This window comes from Xenopus laevis, chromosome 6L (assembly GCF_017654675.1).
Source record: "Xenopus laevis strain J_2021 chromosome 6L, Xenopus_laevis_v10.1, whole genome shotgun sequence".
NCBI classification, from domain to species: Eukaryota; Metazoa; Chordata; class Amphibia; order Anura; family Pipidae; genus Xenopus; species Xenopus laevis.
The window spans coordinates 47549814-47569451 of NC_054381.1; the positions used below are offsets into that span (position 1 = coordinate 47549814).

At 36.4% G+C, this 19638-nt stretch overlaps 1 protein-coding gene across 2 annotated transcripts in view; it reads right to left on the reverse strand.

Annotated features, from left to right (window-relative positions):
• Positions 1 to 1860: 1860 nt before the first annotated feature.
• The window catches only part of znf385d.L (zinc finger protein 385D L homeolog), a 191649-nt gene continuing 173871 nt past the window's right edge, over positions 1861 to 19638 (reverse strand). For both annotated transcript variants that reach the window (XM_018267446.2, XM_041566004.1), the window contains 3 exons: positions 12331 to 12509; positions 7952 to 8053; positions 1861 to 3515 (listed from right to left, as the gene is read on the reverse strand). In XM_018267446.2, the coding sequence (XP_018122935.1) occupies positions 3288 to 3515; positions 7952 to 8053; positions 12331 to 12509 (509 nt within the window). In that variant the 3' untranslated portion in view covers positions 1861 to 3287. The remainder of the gene's footprint in view (positions 3516 to 7951; positions 8054 to 12330; positions 12510 to 19638) is intronic.

The window sequence follows — 19638 nt, forward strand, 5'->3', positions numbered from 1 at the left end:
TCCAACCGAATAAAGGCTACATTAGGATTACACAGATAAAAAAAAGATAACAAGGGGTGGGGTCATTTAAATACAGTGGGCAAATTTGCACCTGGGCAGTTACCCATGATCACCAATCAGTGTTTAACCTGCAGCTGACTAAAAAAAAACATGTTTCGGACAACATATGCCCTTTTTCAAGTGAAAAAGGGCATATGTTGTCCGAAACATGTTGTGTGGAAAATAAATTTGCACACCAGCAGTAACTCTGCTTCAGCGTCCTGTCTGTTCTCAACCTTTGTGAAATTATGTTTTACCACTGGTGAACATACTGGGGAACACATAGGGGCATATTTATCAAAGGTCGATGTGAATTTTCGAATGAAAAAAAATCGAATTCCGATTCCAATTTGAAAAATATTAAAAAATTTGAATATTGCAATTTATCATGTACTGTCTCTTCGACCATTCGCCATCTAAAACCTGTCGAATTGCTGTTTTAACTCATGGGAGACCTAGAACCTATTTGGAGTCAATTGGTGGACTTTGAAAAATCAAAAAACTTTGAATCTAATTAGATCGACCAAATTCGACCAAAAAAACCCTTAAACTTAATTCCGGTTGGTCTTTTTGAATTCGAATTTCGACGTTTTTTTCAATTCGAAATTTGACCCTTGATAAATATGCCCCTCAGTGTTGCATATGGTGTCTGTAGGTGCACAAGAAATATGGCAATAGTATTCAGGGGTCATTAGTCAGCCATTCAAACAAACAGTTATGAAATATACAGACTGTACCAATAAATATATGTAATTGTTAGAGCTCTGTTGAATAAAAGATCTTTTTAAAATTCATATTTTGTTCAATAAAAGATTTTCAAAGTGCAACAATTTTGTATGTAAATAATACTGCATACATATACTGGATATCAATTAAATTACATTTCCTTGACATTTGAAAGAATCCTAAGTAGATCTTTTAAGGTTTTAAAATGAGTTCAGTTTGGTTAACAATACGGTTGCACGTTGAAACGTTTTACTTATGTCTATTTTAATCACATGATCAGAGCTGCAGGGGGGGCAAATTGGGGCCTCTGATTGAGAAAGGTAATAAGGGGCCTGTGCTGTCAGCCATATGGGGCAGATTTAATAAAGGGCAAAGCGCCATCCACAGGCACATCGCCCCATTTACTAACAGGCATAGAGGACAATTCGCTGTCGAAAGAGACCATTGCTAGCGCAGTTTTGCGCCCTATCACCGGGCAAATTTTTGCTCAGATGAACAATCGTTACTCTGCGAATTTGCTAAAGAGTTTCCTTTGCCACCTTAGACCTGCCAAACTGATAGTCTCCTCAATTGTTTTTTTATATTTTAAAGCCAGATTGCCTTCAAAAGTTCTAACTATTAAAGATTTTTGTGTTAACATTTTTTTTGCAACCAATTGAGGGGCATGCCACATTGGTTTTAGGGTGGGCTCATGTTTAGGGCATTAGAGGATATTTCTGTCTTTATCTATCTTCCTTGCACATGTGTAATAATAAGTGGCCACTTCAGGAATTTGCACCAACATCTCTAATAAAGACATCTATACGACCTATATGTACCCACCCTTTTCAAACTGACCTAAACGTAAGTGTACTAATGAATAGTGATGGGCGAATTTGCGCCATTTCGCTTCGCCGAAAAATTTGCGAATTTCGCGCGAAATTTGCGAAACAGCGAAAAATTCGCAAAACGGCGCCGGCGTCTAGTTTTTGACACCGGCGCCCGTTTTTGACGCCGGCGCCCGTTTTTGGTGCCGGCGTCCGTTTTTTCGAAAAAAAAAAATTTGCGGGCGTTTCGCGAATGTATTCGCTGGCGGCGAAACGCGCAAATTCGCCGCAAATTCGCGCCTGGCGAATAAATTCGCCCATCACTACTAATGAAGATTTGCTAGGCAGAAACGAACGTTAGCAAAAGTTCGCTAAGAAATTTTCCTGCTGACAAATTAACATTAGTGAAACTTCGCCAGTATTTGGCTGCAGAGACACAACTTCGCATTTTAGTGAATTAGTGCCTGGTGGCATGAAGAGTGGCAAAGCCAACGCAGGCGAAAATTCGCCCTTTAGTGAATTTGCCCCATAATTTTTAACGCAGGCAGGATGTTACCACTAGAAACATGTGCCACATATTTATGATACAGAGCCCAGTGCCTGCCCCATAAAGATATAAGGCTCAGATAGCTCTTGCACCAACACGTCCCAGTTAGTCTACCTATTGACATCCTGAGAGTCAACATGAGCACTGCTTTGTACTGCAACCAGTGCTGGGCACCCTAGGCAACCCAGCTGGTCGTGTCGCCTTCCACTCCCGACTTGAGTGCAAATGAGCACACACGTGCGGAAAGGCATACAGAATAGACATAAACAGTCTCACTGGAGGAACAGAACTTTCAGAACTTTGCGCCCTTACATGTGCCTCATCAGCCTACCCATAGTTCTAGCACTGACTGCAACTACTAGATTCCCATGTTCAAAGTAAACAAAAAATAAAAAGAATTCCTCTTAATGTTAAGAAAAGTGCTTGTATACAAACTGTAGATACGACACACGGAGTACTGAATTTGATCCACTCCACACTAGCCTATAATGTGCTAATACATATTTATGCAATGAATATGCAAGAATACTCTTCCAAGTCTTCTTTCCAATATGGCACACACTTCCTGTTGAGCAAATACATGGTTTTCACTTCACTGACCACAAAGCCTTTGCTATAAAATTCCACTCATTCATTAGCTGCTCTCCAAATGAACACAATTAATATTATAATAATTTGCAGTGTTGTTAGCAACTCAATATGAGTGAGACACAGCACAAATGTTTTACAAGACATCCACAGAATCAAATAAAATGGCAAATACCCAATGGTTTCTAATTGGCATGAAGTTTGGTCAATGTACATTTCACAGTGTGTTTTTTTTGTAAGTACAGAAAGAAGTCCTGTATGTACATTGGCTCTTGATTATGGTCTTAGCAACGAGAAAAAAACCCTGAAAAAATGGTTATTACTTTATAAAACAGGAAAGACACTGACAGGGAAATAAGTTTATATAAGGGAAAGGGCACATCATGTGAGCAACAGAAAAACTGCACATTATGGAATACTTTCTGTTAATAAAAATAGGACCTTTCTTATTTAAGACCAATTTATCCTCTGGCTCAAAACTATTTTGATTTATAAATAAGCACTGCATAGTTCTTTTTTGTTTGTCTTGTTTTTTGAAAAAAAAAAATCATTATTGCAGAAAAACAGTCCCTGCTTGAAGTTCAGTAAGGAGCAAACAAAACAGGAGTGTGAGTGGTCCGTATAGGTCCCGGAGCCGGTCGCAGAAGTGCTGATGGAAGTGCTGGAGACTGGAATAGGGTCGCTGCCGGAGTGCTTCGCAGACTGAAGGAAGAATTCATAGCAACAGCAGCAGCAATGGCTGCCAATGGATTTGGTAGTATGCGAGGAGTCAATGGCTTTAGACGTTGTTTTGTGAAAGCTAATTTTGTCTGCGAATACAAAAAATAGGTTAACTCACTTTACGTTGTTTGAAATAATAACGAGAAGGGATCGTCAACTAAAAAGTTCCATCTTTCCTATGGCAATCTAATTATCCAGTGAGCACATTTTCGCTGACCTCCAGAAAAATAATGACTCGCTGTGCACTGTAAAGAAATATTGATTGCCACAAGGAGAACACATTCACAATAATTGTTTCCATATTGCATCTGTTTATTCACTGACTTTCAAATACCAGCCTTATTAACACAATAATGCTAGGTTTGTTCATTGTACGTGATAGAAGGAGAGAATGTAGGAAATGGAACGACATCTCTTCCAGCAGATTGGATTTTCCTGTAAATCCTAATCTGGTTTCTATTGCTGTTATTTAGTGATGAGAAAAATTTTGCACCAGGCATCGATTCACGTTGTAAATTTGGTAAAAAAAACACCTGTTGACTTTAATGGAATTGAGGAAAAAAATGTCCATTGACTTTAATTTTTTGGTGGAACAGAACATATTCCTCATTACTACTGTTATTCTATTGCTCCTACTGTATAATTAACTATACAGGTATTGGATCTGTAATCCAGAAACCCATTATTCAGACAGTTCCGAATTATGGAAAGGCGATCCTCCATAGACTCCATTTTATCCAAATAATCCACATTTTTTAAAATGATTTCCTTTTTCTCTGTAATAATAAAACAGTAGCTTGTACTTGATCCAAACTGAGATATAATTAATCTTTATTGGAAGCAAAACCAGTCTATTGGGATTATTTATGTTTACATGATTTTCTAGTAGACTTGAGCTATGAGGATCCAAATTACAGAAAGATCCGTTATCTGGAATACCCCAGGCATTCTGGATAACAGGTCCCATACCTGTATTATATTGATTTATGTGCTTGATATATTAAATAAAAATTACTTTTAAAAAAATTTAGTTCAATGTCAACTGAATTGCCTGAAGAGAAGTGTATTTTTTGAACATCATAAAGTTCTATATAAATTACTTATCTTGCTTAAAAATAATATTAGACAGTATTAACAAGCAGTAATACTGTATGTTTATATATTATTATTACTTGTAGTAAAAATACTAAACTTATAAGAAGTAGAAGTAGAAGAATGGTCATATTATATAAGAAATAATGTATCACAATGAAAAATATAAGGATATTAGAAGTCACTGAAAAGTTCCATGACCATAAAGCTGGCCATAGATGTTGAGATTTTTAAAAGATCAGATCCTGATCGTGAGACCACAATCTTCTCGGAACAATCGTTCGAATTTACCAACAACTAATAAGACCAAATTGCCAGTAAAACAAAGGGGAGCTGCCTGATTGGCCCTGCAAACATAGATAGATTGTACTGGGACCGACAAAGATTTTTTGACCTGGCCGATCAATTTCCTGACAGATGTCGGCCGAAAAAAGATGTACGATCATTCGAATCCCACTAACTGCATGATAATTTCGAAGGATTGGTCAGACTTCCCTAAAATCAGTCGTTCGGCAAGAAGAATTGTCGCGTCTATGGGGAGCTTAAGACATGAAGCAACAGGCCAAGTAAGTTTACACAGGTCATGGAACTTTCAGGTTACTTCAAATAATCTTCATATTTTGGGGTATATTATTCTGTATAATTATTCTATATAATAAGGACACAAATGGCATCACAATGCACCAATTATAGCTGATGACATCACTACATAATGCTTAGATGGGTATATTTTACAGGATATTTTTGGCTCGTGTGTATTATATTAATATATATACAGTATATTAGTACTATAGAGAATGATGTACCCCCTGTTGAAAAATAAAAGGAAATTAGAAGTCCCTTAGGAGTTATGTGGCCATGCAAAAGTTGAGTGCTTTTATAAATCAGATTTGACAGAGATTATATCATTAGATTATAACTGATAATATCACTATATAAATGGCTACAATTTATAAGACATTTATGGCTCATGTGTATTATCATATTATTGATTAAATTTAAATCTAATAAAATGAGTTTCTTTAAAGTAAAGGGCATCTAAAGCCAATTTTAAAAGTGTAATTACATGGTGACCTTAGGAGCAGCAATTTATGAATGATTATATATTTATGTGTGGGTTAGACCACCCTGGAGCCATATCTAACAGGTAAGCATCGGAGGGGGAGCCCAGCAAGCACTGGCAAGTTGGACAGCCATACTTTAAGGGGCATGGTGATAAAGGATAAAGTAGCAAATATGATCACATGCACCTTAAAACAGATACAACATTTTTATTGGACATAAATTACAAAATTGTTTAATTTAGCACAAGGAACCTCTATTTACATTTTTAGAAAATTACTTTAGACCCCCTTTAACTGAGAGCTAAAGCTTAACTAAAGAAATAGGCTAGAAATGTTGTACAATATGTGTTGGGCTTCTGTACCAGCCAAGCCAACCACAGCCCTTTAGCAGTAAAGATCTGTGTCTCTGAAGATGCCCCAGTAGCTCCCCATCTTCTTTTCTGCTGATTCACTGCACATGCTCTGTGCTGCTGTCACTTACTGAGCTTAGGGACCAACTTACAATATACAGTACACATAGAATGGAAATGTCATAATATAAGGCTGATTAGTAATTAATACATATAATTACTACATGACAGCACAGAAATCAGTGCAACTAACATGACAATCTAATTTTTAGCATCAGCTTATTTTACAAGCCAACCTCATTTTCTGCTTGAAAATTTGTGACGACCCCTAAGTTTAGCTTCTCAACAGCTGCTCAGAGCCAAGATGGTGACCCCCTGTGACAAATTTGAAGTTCTGGATCATTGCTGCTATTGACAAGCTAAGACTTTAGGCTGGTGCAATAAGTCCAGTATATAAAATATGGCATTTTTAGCCACATTCATTTTTAGGGTTTTGTTCTCCTTTAAGCCCCAAGACAGAAGTTATTTTGTCTTTATTGGTCAAATCTCATTTCACATGAAAACACTTTAAAAGCATTATAATATTTCTACTGCTCAAAACTGGAGTCCGAGATTTGAAATGTATAAATGATTCTGTTTAATTAGGAATTGAACAGACAATACAATTTTAGTAGGGAGCGAAGAGTTAATAACAGAGACTTGGAAAGGGTAATTTCCTAGAAATATAAAGTTGAGGTTAGAACAGTTTATGAAATGTTTTGCCATGACAGTCTTGTTTTTGCCAAAAATAAGATGAAAAGTAAAAAGTGATGATACAGTAAATAAAAAGCATGAAAAGCATTTTTGCGCAAGACATGTTGTATTTAGATAAGCACAAATACCTTTACAGAAGTCTTATCTCAATTTTACAGTGAAACACCCTGGAGGATATAAATCCATTCTAGTATGCAGCATGTTCTAATAGCTGTAGTTACTCTCAGGGGATGACTGAGAACATTGGAAAGATGTTGCTTTAAGATAATAATCCCTATCAGTTTATTTGCTAATATGAAACACCAAGCCTACCAAACCTCTCTTCTAGCTACTAAACGGTTTATCCAGAGGACCCTTTAAAACACTTAATGAAACATTTTTTTTTTGTAAATTGTAACAAAATGGAGAGCATATTTCATATTCCTGATATAAACATTTCAGATAAGAAAGATAAAAACATGGATTTGCTTAATCTCCATCTGTAAAATTTCAAAAAAATTAATTTTATCTCGTTCATGGAAAAGCCATGGCTGACATTTGTATAGAATTCATTTTGGAACTTCTAATCCATGTATTTCGAACAACAAACCATTATAAAATAGAATAAATAGACAAGAAAATACGCAGAAAATCTAACAGAGGAAGAATAATTTCAAATTGTACAGTCTGCCCCAGGGCATAGTGTATAGTATGTAATAGAATATGTAGGGATGCACCAAATTCACTATTTTGGATTCGGCCGAACCCCAGAATCCTTCGCGAAAGATTCAGCCGAATATCGAACCAAATCAAATTTGCATATGCAAATTAGGGGTGGGAAGGGGAAAAATGTTTTACTTCCTTGTTTTGTGACAAAAAGTCATGCGATTTCCCTCCCGCCCCTAATTTGCATATGCAAATTAGTATTAGGTTCGGCCAGGCAGAAGGAATCGGCCGAATCCCGACCCGAATCCTAGATTCGGTGCATCCCTAAAAATGTGTTTATGAGTCAAAAAATATATAACCTTTAAGCAGGCTGTTTTATTTACAATATAACTAATGAATACTTTTACATTGAGTTATATAAATAAGAATTTTTGTTCTTATTTATGCAACTTTTTTTTACCTTTACGACTTTTATTACATGTCCCCCATGGTATTTTAAGATCAGCATAAGGGCGTATGACACCAGAATTTGCTTGATGAGTGCCTGCACTGCTTCTCTACATTTTATAAAGCAAATAAAACAAATTAATCTTCCAAAAAGGAAGTAAATGATTTGCTTACCGCAACTGGATTAGATGACTTCTGAAGTTTATTATATGGACTATATTTTGGCTTTGGAGGCTTCCCAGCGGCTCTGTCTTTGTGCCTTCTACTGCTAATGTGCTGCAAGAAATATTGGGTAAAAACAGTGAGCAATCTGCAATTAAGACAAATACAACAATTTCTGTAACACACTAATACATTATTGTTAAGGTTCTTTCTATGGAACGTCATGTCTGTCATGTCCAAATAAATACAGTGCTCTGTGTTATAAGAAGCTTATAATGATATTGGAATAGGCTACCAACAATGTTCAGCTACTATTCTGTGTTGCTTGTAAAACTGAATCATAATTTTCAAACTAGTTACCCATTTTCAGCATTAAAGCCCAATGAGGAGATAGAATACACCCCCTTTCACTATGAGCTGAATGGATAGGGCATGTGTTGAATATATAGCAATGTGTTGCCTATATGTGTTTTGGTATTTCTGGCACTAATCAAGCAAATTAAACCACTTTCACTTTACAAGATGCACAAGATGATCTGATAAAACGAATTACCAGTCCACTAAGAAGCCCTGTGATAAGGAGCTGCCCAAAGGCTGCTGTTTATAAAAGGGAGGGGTGTGTTTGTTCAAAAGTAGATAGGGAACTTTGACTAAATTGCCCTGTTTATAAAGGAAAAGGGGGGTAAACTCAGTGAAAATAAACAATTTCAAATTATTCTTTATAATGGCAAAGATGAGGTAAGGTAGGGTAAACTAAGGTGTTTCCATTACATTGATGAACCAGGGTGGCACAACTAAATGATTTGCTTCAACCCCCAGTGTGGCCCCTCACACGAAAGTCTGCCTGCTGCGACTGCATACCATGTGTCATCTTTAAGGTACCAGTACTGAGATTAACTGGCCCCTGCACTGTTTACATCTCAAATTAGACAGTAAGGTTCACACCTGTAATCTCCACTGCATTGTTAATATTTATAATCCCCCCCTGCATTGTTCATACTTGTGACACCTCAATTGTTCACAACCCTAAAGCCCTGTATTGTTCACCCTCAGACCCAGACTGAAATTGTCCACATTGTTCACCTGTTCATACTCATACAAACTGATGGAGAGGCATCAGCATTGTGTCACTGTATGTAGCACAGTATGAATTGTTCAACTGTCCAGATTCACTGTTCCACTGTCTCCTGCTGTATTCTGCCTGCCTTATGCTCCCTGTGTGTGCCATACTCTATCTGCCCTATGCTCCTTGTGTGTGCCATATTCTGCCTGCCTTATGCTCCCTGTGTGTGCCATACGCTGTCTGCCCTATGCTCCTACATAGGCCAGAAAAATAATGGCCATAGGTACCACAGAAGTTGGACAGCACTGCCTTTAATAATATCCCATTATATATTAGTAATGATCTCACCTTTCACAGACCCCTTCCATTTCTAACTTTGCATAAAAAAAGAAATGTCTTTTCCCTCAGCATTAACAAGATATCTTTGTGGTCAATTCCTGCATGCATTGCTTAAAGTTATACAGAATTGCTGCTAACACAACCTTTCATTAGAATGAACAACAAATGGTGAATGTTTAAGGCAAAATACTCTGCGTCTATTTAACCTAACATAATTTACTACTTCATTTGCAGCATTCTTGACCCTTCTATCAGTTATTTCACCCAGTTTCTTTTGCAATATGCATGGGTGTTTAACCCTACAGGGTTACATATAAACAATTACATCTGTGTCCAATGCTCAGAACTCTAATTATTTGAACCAGTTGGAATCTAAAACAGGGACAATTTTAAAAGTGTCATGCTTTTGAATGAGATCATGTATTCCGTAATATATTCAATTAATGTTTACTATGAACTATGTTGGCCTTTTCTGCATAGCATTGAAACATAATGCCATTAGACGAAGCATTAGTATTCATTATTAAGTACTTTGGTATCTACAGTTTTAAATAGCTTGGGGTGGTGATGCTAAATGATCTGAAATTTCCTCCATTGTTTACTATGGAAATTAATTGGAAGTGCTCCTGCAAGCACCTCGGTGATTGGCCCTTGGAAATATGCACCATTACATATCATTTTAGCGTAACAAGTGATTGCACAACCATTTTCAGTTGATTGGCACAGCAAGCAAAGGGGTTACATTTGGTTGACATGAAGTCATCTCCTGAGCTACTAAGATGCCAAAGCACCAAACTCCCCCTGCGTTTAATTCAAACAGGCTTTGTTGCTGTTAAAAAAAGGTTTATATGTAAATTTGGTAGTACATTACTGTGCATTATCGTAACTGGTTATAGACATTGGCCTACACAAGTCATTTCAAACAAACTAACTTTAAAAATAAGTTACTGTAATTCTCTTGCTCTTTATCTTTGTGCCAAATAATGCATTTCACAAAGCCCCTAAACAGAAATCAGCAGTTTAACAATGTTCAAGAATATAATGACACTAAAACTCAAGAAAGTAACCGAGTATCAGGTACAGTATATTTTCAAACAAAAGCACCGAGCATTGGATTTCAGGTATCAAAGGTTATTAAAAGCTAAACGGATATACTTCATAGTATTTATATTTCATTATTCAGTGATCATGTTCAGTAGTATTCATTTTAGACATGTGTCTACATTTTCATTTATCCTGGCTATGATACACAGCATCTAGTAGAAATAAGAAGCTATACAGCGAAACCTTTGATTTTACACCTCCTGAATTTAGGTTTATATATTGGTGGTCCCACCAATATATAATGCATAATGCATTTCCTTGATTTTACATTTTCTTAAATGTTACCTGAAAAACATAAAATGCGGGTTCTACTGTATTTGTATGCCAATCCCTTAGTGTCCTCAACTGATATTTTCCAATAACAATGGGCTGCTTCAATTTCAGGCATGGAGAGGGCTCCACAAATAATAAGATATTCACTTAAAGTTTAGAGAGGCCAGAAGGGCCTCTTAAAAAAGATTTCTATACAGTTATCGAGTCCACAGCTGCCAAACCTCTACTCTTGTGCTGTTTGTCACTACATTCCCAGTTACGGCCTAATCTCTCAGACCCTAGGGGACAAATATTTTAATCTCTGAATAGTGGTTTTGATGCAGTTGTGCAAATCACAAACACTGGCCTTTCCAGCAATCACAGCTTTTACCATTTGTTTTTTTCATGATCGCAACATTTTTTCGTCATCAAATATTTTCAAAATTTAAATGTCTGGTTACCTTAAATCTACAAAGATCAATGCAAAATCACAACATTAAAATGAACAAATCTGCCGCTATGTGTTTGTGATGCATGATTTTCTGGTCTTGGCTGTATGAAAGCACCCTGCTTCTAAAAGGCAATCCTGGCCTCTGTAGACGTTAAATACATTTTGTGTTTCAGATGAGAAGAGAACTGGGCTGTTTGAAATCCAATCCTGCTCATTAGTAGTAATGAATTATATTGCTCTTGATTTTTTTGTATTTATGTAAGGTATGGGATCCCGTATTCAGAAACCTGTTATCTAGAAAACTCAGAATTACAGGAAGGCCATCTCCCATAGAGTCTATTTTAAGCAATTCTTGAAAAATAACGCCAGTCACAATGAATTATATTTATACATTTCATAATTCAGAGTTCCCCTCGGGATATATATTTGCAGTCAGCAAACAACTCAAGTCGCTCAAGCTGTTTCAAGTGGTACATTTCAAATCCCTGACTTTTTGGACCACTGAAACTTCATATACCTCAACCTAACAATGTTCACCCTCTACAGAAATCATTCGTATTTTAAGTCTAGGGTCAAACTAAGACTATATAAATTCAGGGAATCCAATACAGTTAGAAGGACTTCTTGTTAGTGATGGGCAAATTTGCGCCGTTTCGCTTCGCCGAAAAATTTGCGAATTTCGCTAGAAATTCGCAAAACGGCGAAAAATTCGCAAAACGGCGCCGGCGTCTTGTTTTTGACGCCGGCGCCCGTTTTTTCGACGCCGGCGCCCGTTTTTGACGCTGGCGTCCGTTTTTTCAAAAAAAAAAAATTTTGACGCCGGCGAATTTTTACGCGAATTTTCGCGGGCGTTTCGCAAATTTGTTGGCTGGCAGAGAATCGCGCAAATTCGCCGTGAATTCGCGCCTGCCGAATAAATTCGCCCATCACTACTTCTTGTAAGTAGACAAAATGTATCTAATGCCGTTTTCGCCTGAAAGGGGCTTTAGCCTGTGTGTCCATTAACCCTTCCCATGAATGGAATGCTAAAAAATACCTTAGACGTATGTAGATGTATGTTCTCAGCACAACAGAAACAAATGGGCTAATTATTTAATATTTCCTTTGATTTCACCTATTCTAAAGGTATTTTAATACTTTGAAATAGAAACCAGAATTAGTTCACTTTCCGTGGTTCTTTACCTGTTTAAGCTGTGTTTCAGAATTAACGTGAACATCACATATTTCACAGTGAAAAGTTTTGTTTTGTAAGCCAGTGCTTCCCTTGTTAATGAGTACTTTGCCTTTTATTCCTGTTCGTGGAAAGGCTTTAATTGTTCCACATCCACTTCGAGCCTCCACCATAGTTTTGTGCTTCGTTCCTGTGGTTAAATAAAAAATTAACACTTTTATTGCACATAATGACTGTATATTAAATTCCACTCTGTATTGAAAAATGTTTGTTATCCTATCACAATTGCAGGTTGGGTTAATCTATTCAGGGCATACTTACTTTCTATGTATAATTTCTATGGAATGTGTTCAATAAACACAAGGATAGCTCATGCACAAAATATTTATGAAAAAAATGTTGTATAGGTTTCTTTGGGATATATTTCAACAGGACAAATTATTTTATTCACGGTTGGTGACACTTCAAGTTTAGCACATAATGCAACCTCACCCTGCAGACCACCTGCAAAAATACCCCAGATGGGATTCAATAAATCCATGTTGCACAACACATCAACTTCCTCCATAAGCAGAAAAATATGTCTATATATCTAAATTACCTGCAATGAACATGACAGAAGAGAAGAACATTACCTACATGTCAACAAAGCAACATTTAGAGTAACTTATAAGCCTTTACAGTATGTAATAGATGTGGAAAAAAAAGGTAGAGTTAAAGGACGTCACTACTAAAGAACTATATGGCTGTGGGTTGGTACATAAGCCCAAAATTTAAAAGGTGTCATGTACTTTATCTTGGGATACAAGTGCTAGAGCACTAAAGGGTCATGAGAAGCAGACGGCATCTAAATGACACGCAAGTTAGGGGACAGACAGGGGATGTCTAGGGTTATTTATCAAAGTCCAAATTTATCTCAATATGTTCTGCTACAAACTCTGATCAAATCCACTCTGGTTTTTTATGCTTAATTATTATTACATTTTCCAGAAAAATTGTTTTGCATGAAAAAAATCCGAATTTCACGATTTTTTCAGATTTTTTCCATCTGATTTTCACGAACTTCCCGCTTCTTTGGAATTTTAACACGAAAACTACAAAAACTTCAGGGTGTTGCACGAAACCCAGAGCACATCAAAAAATCATTGGGCCTTCTCCCATTGACTCACATGCAACCTCGACAGGTCTGAGATGCCGGATTTTCAGATTCTGACTTTTCCATCCTCAGGGTTTAATAAATTCAGAAAAATTTGTGATTTTTTTAAGTCTGATTTTATAAAAAAACAAAATAGAGTCTAGTAAATAACCCCCTAAGTGTCTCATCCTCCCACCACTCACCAATACACCTGATTGTGGCCCTTTTTTGCACTTTGCACACTTTTGTGATTTAAATGAGCCCTCGTGTATCATTTCAATTTACTTTTTTTGTTGAGCTTTAGTTCTTCTTTAAATTTACTTAGCTTGCAAATCTAATCTAGATGATACTAGTAATGATCTCTGATGGGAAAATTTTTTCAGTGAATGAAATGATTATGTTTTCTTTCATTTTCTTTCATTTTGCTAGGACTTACCTACCTGTCTTCTTGCTCCATACAATACTTCTGTGTGTGCCTCTGGTTTTAAGACAGGGGATCTTCAGGAGCAGAGCAGATGTGTACATTTCCAGTTTGACCTGCACCCAACCCTAACCAGCAATAGATGGCCACATTTCTGCTGACTTGTGCTGGAAAAAACACTGTGTTCTAAAACTGCTTCTATTCTTTTTAAAATGTTTTTCACCCTTGAGCATAAAATTTCCTTAAAAAAATTGTTGTCCCTTACTTTGGCACCGTGTCACTTAATCTAAATGTATCCACACTTAGGGGCCTTATTAAAGGATAACTATACCCCCAAAATGAATACTTGAGCAACAGTGTCTATCAAATAAGGTGGAATATTAAAGAATCTTATCAAACTGGAATATCTATTTAAAATATAAATAGATATTCCAGTAAATATTGTCGTTTTACATCTCTTGTCTTGAACCACCATTTTATGATGGTCTGTGTGTTGCCTCAGAGATCACCTGACCAGAAATAACACGGCTCTAACTGTAACAGGAAGAAGTGTGGAAGCAAAAGACAGAACTCATGTGACCTAACATGTATGGTTTGTTTGCTTTGTTTGTGTGCACCGTAAATCAAACGATCCCAGGGACGGCCCTTATTTTTTAAATAAGGCAGTTTTCTATGTATGATTACCCAATGGCACATAATACTAAAAAAGTACATTATTATGAAAATGGTTAATTTACATGAAACAGTGTTTTACATATGAGCTGTTTTATGCAATATCTTTTTATAGAGACCTATATTATTTGAGGGGTATAGTTTTCCTTTAATGAACAACTAAAACTGGAAAGTGGGCCTTAATTTATTTGTTTTCTACTTGATTATGAACAGTATTCCTTTTAATAAATGTATATTTCATTTCATGATGCACTTCACTCTTACACAGGTGCTGTATGTTCCTTTGAGATGAATGGCTGAGGGACATTTTAATATTCATCTCATAGAGTGCTTTGCTTCCTCAACAGAGCCAAAACCAATTAATGTGGAATTCTTCTGAACTGAAGAGAAAAAAAACCCAAATATACTCTGAACAAGGTCATATCTTGACATAGTGTAGGAGTATTCACCCCTTTAAGAAAAAGGTAGTGGGTGGGTGCGAATATGAATGAACGGAAAGCACTTTGCAATTTATTAGAATAATAATTGAAGCAATAGAAGGGTTAGTTAGCAGCCAGAAATTGGGGGTTGAGTGGTAAATAGCTGGCCCAGATACAGGGTAGGGGAGTTAATGTAGTTCACGAGGGCAAAATCTTTTGCAGGGCTACCGACTCTGGGAGAACCTACTCCCATGTCTAGTGACTGCAGCCAAGGAAAGAAATAAAACTCCTTCTGCCCTAGAAGCATGTTTTACAAATAGTATTAACAAATCTGACATATGGGTGCCAACATCTTTTGAATGCCTATAACAATCTCATTGCACAAAATACCTCAAACCCAAGCTTGCACCAGAACAGTATAAGTGACAGTATGAAACATGCTGTAAAATCAAATACAAAAAGCATATGACCAAATTCAAAAAAGGAAATATAGTAATGTTAGAAACAGCATGTTACATTATTTGATAGAAAAGTTACAGATTACTGTAGTAAGGTACAGTATGTCTAAATCTCATGGTTTATTTTCTTAATAGTAGATCAGTGGCCATGGCTGTAAATGAAATGATTAGGATAAAAGACATTAAAATACATACTTACATTGTCCCCAGAAAATAAAGGTTAGGATTGTAGTAAATACAAGTTATTAACCTCTCTCTAATATCTAATTAATTTAAAGAAGAGAAGAGAAAACTTAGGGGGAAAAAAGTCTACAAACCAAAACAGATTTCAGATTTCTCAAATATCTCTGTATGATCTCTCTGCGATTTATGCAAGCTTTTGAATTGAACTTTTCCCTGTTTCCATTTGCACAGATCAGTGATGCATGAAAGCTGTGTGTTTGCTTTGCCTTACAACAGGTAGAAGCCACAGTGAGAAACAAACATGCACCCTGCTTTCATGATGTCTGAAAGTCCAAACCCTGCTTATAACTTCCAAGTAATATCTAGTAGAAGTAAATCTAGAGCAACTGGGCTTGCTGATTAATCATTGAAGACGTTTGGATAGTTACACTGCACCATTGTGATTGGATTATTGGAAGAGTTTATATGCCGAGAACTTCCCACACCAGCTCAGATGAGTAGTGAAACGTCTTCAATGATTCCTCCGGAAGTCCAGTTGTTCTAGATTTACTTCTACTAGATATACCATGATATGGATGAATAAAAAACTTTCATAGGCATACTTCCAAGTAATTACGAGCAAAACTTTTCTCCAGGTATGAATTTGCAGCAAATTCTGCATTTTTCCATTGGTGAAAATTTTTGTGAAACCGCTGCAAATAATTTCCAATGAGATTATAGCCTATAGACCAATATAATCTGCACAGAAAAAGTTGCTGTGAAAAAAAAAGTCTCAATGAAAAAATGCCCATAGACTACAATGTATTTGGAATGAAAAAGGTAGCCACAGAAAAACACTGCAGTTTTTTTTGCTGTTTGAAATATTTTCCCACATGTTTTTGAGTGAAGCAAAGCAGGGCAGGTTCACTCATCACTGCTTCCGAGCAGAAGAGCCAGATTGCTTTGTTTTGAGATATTATTATTTCTGAATGGGGAAGCTAAAGTTTTGTTTTTTAGTTTTAGACTTCCTTTATCCTCTTTACTTTCCTTAAAGGGGTGGCTTGGAAATAAGTGTTTATAATAAATATAAATTAAAAAATTTCTTTCAAAAAAAGGATTTTTAATAGATATTACCAAAGTGCAATTATCTTGCTGAAATGATTTCCTTTAAATTTGTCATGACAATGAGAACTAGTTTTGGCAGGAGGGACAAGTACTTCTGTCTTTATAGAGCTCTCTAGATAAAGCTACTGGTACCAATGATATGCCCACATACTGGTCTCTACTGATTTTGAAATCAGTGGTGTTTTTGTGCCTTTTTTTAAAGGTTTATTTAAGGGGAAAATAACACTTTTTTAACTATGCTTTTTTATATTTTAATGCACACCTTTTTTATGTTTAAAAAAAAAAAAACATGTTGCCACTACGATATTAACAGAAAACAGCACCTACTCTAGTTACTGTAGCTTGAGCTGATAAAGCCAGGCTAAGATTTGTAGAATACTAGTTATAATGTGGCTTGAAGGGCAGACGTTATCTGTTTGGTTAAAATGTACTTAACTGAAGGTGGGGAGCATCACAGCAAAGCCAAATAAATGCAACTTAAAGGGGTTGTTCACTTTCCAAAACTTTTTCAGTTCAGTTGGTTTCAGACAGTTTACTAGAAATAAAGACTTTTTCTAATTACGTTCTATTTTTTATGTGTGACTATGTTACTAATATTGTTTTGAAGTGTAAAGTATTTTTCACCTTCTAAAGCATCTCTGCGAGGGCGGGGTCACCGACCCTTTAACTGTTCTAAATTGATACATTTAGTTTATACATTTCTTATCTTTGTCCCTGCTGAGCAGAATCCCTGAGTTTTATTACAGGCAGCTGTTAGAATTGATACAATAGTTACTAATACTTCACAGATGCTGCTGAAAAATGTATCAACTATATGTTGCATAATTGTAACAGTTCAGAATCTGCCCCTGAATTATTGAGCTGTCAGACTCAAACACCAGAGACACGAACATTCAACTTTAAACTTAAATTTTGAAAAAACGGTACGAAAAAAAAAATGTGATTGAAAAAAATGTCTTTTTTTCTGGGGAACAATCTGAAAACAACTCAAATGAAAAAAATGTTTGGAAGGTGAACAACCCCATGAAAATACCCAATCCTTAATATTCTGAAACCTGTGAATGCAAACAAAAATGGGCCAAAGTTTGCAAATATTTTTGCCATTTGATACATATTTGTACAAAAAAGGCAACACAAATATTTTGTCTAATTTTTGTCCATGCTTCTGTTTCTGGATAGCAATGTTTGTTACAAATTCTTCATTGCCTTGCAATACAATAATTTCCCATATACTCTAAGGGGGGCATATGATAGTGGCTCTTTCCTTAGAAGCCTGCATCTTAAATGTACGCCAACCAATATATCAAAGAACGTGGAAGCTAGCAGTAATGTGGCGGACTAAACAAATACTGGCAGGTACCACTGAAGTGGTTATGAAGATGCGGCAATAGAGATCCTGCGGTTCTGATTGAATATAGAGTCAGTGTTGCTGGAGGTTCTCTTGATGTTTCCCTGCTAAGTTCTATTGACTAAGATACGCAAATCCTTGATTTAGGCACATGGGTTGATAATAAACGTAGCAGTACCAAGTAATACAGTAACACCAGCAACATATTGTCCTGTATTAAAGTGGACCTGTCACCCAGACATAAAAAGCTGTATAATAAAAGTCCTTTTCACCTTTTCAAATAAACATGAAATCAAAATTATTATTTTTATTAAAGTATTCATCGCGGTTGTAAACTCATTTAAAAATCTCAGCTGTCAATCAAATATTGCCTGCCCCTCCTCTATGCCTAGGTATAGTGGTGGGGCAGGCAATTACTTTCACTTTCCATTCAGCACTTCCTAGATGTCACTGCTCTCCCTACATTCCCTCAGTTCTCTTACCCATTTAATTGTGTAGCCAGGGCATGGGGATGGACATCAGGTCCCCCATTCTGGTGCACAAACAAGATTCTGAGATGATACAAGGCTTGTCTTAATAACAGTGTCCACAAAATGGCTCCTGTCTGCTTGATATAATTATGAGTTCCCAGACTAACGGAAACAATATTCAAATAATTTATAATTAGTTAATAATTAGTTAATTTTGCTTGACTAACATGATAAAATAGGATTTAAAATATTTTTTTGGGATGACGGGTCCCCTTTAAATGAGAGAAAAGGATATAAAGTCATCTTTTATATGAAGTGTGGTTTTGGTTTCCAGTGCTCTAAAGGAACATTGTTGAAATAGATAAACACAAGTCCATAGACGAATGACTAAGCTGATAATAGGTATGAAGCAAGGCAGTTAAGTTAGGATTGTTTACATTTGAGAAGAGGTGCTTAAGGGCAGAGACACACAGAAAGATTTGGGGAGATTGTCGCCCGGCCACTAATTGCCTCTTCTTCAGGTGACGAATCTCCCCAAAAAGCCTTCCCGCCGCCTAGAATCTAAATCGCCGCCGGGATGGCACTCAGATCGCTTTGTTTTCCGAAGTCACACAAAGTTTCCTCGTTAGGTAACTTCGGAAAACGAAGTGTTCCGAGTGCTATCCCGCCAGTGATTTAGATTCTAAAGGCTTTTCGGGGAGATTAGTAGCCCGAAGAAGAGTCGATTAGTCGCCAGGTGACTAAATCTCCCCGAATCTTTCCGTGTGTCTCTGCCCTAAAGGAGACATGATCTCTATATATAAAACTTTATGTGGCCTATATGCCTATATAATAAAGTCTACTCCCATTAAATCTTTACAGATTACAGTGAAGTTGTGGAATGCGCTCCCAGATGTAATTGTGATGGCAAATATATTTGATTGCTTCAAGAAAAGATTGAACGTGAAACATTGGGGGCTAAAAAGTAGTCTTTATATTGTAATATATGCACCTAACTATCCATGTCATAAAGAGCTGTCATTTTATACACAAATAAATGTGCAGCCCGTCTAACAGTGCAGCCATTTAACAGCAGTGTCAGTATTTTTCTTCTAAAGTCAGTAGAAATC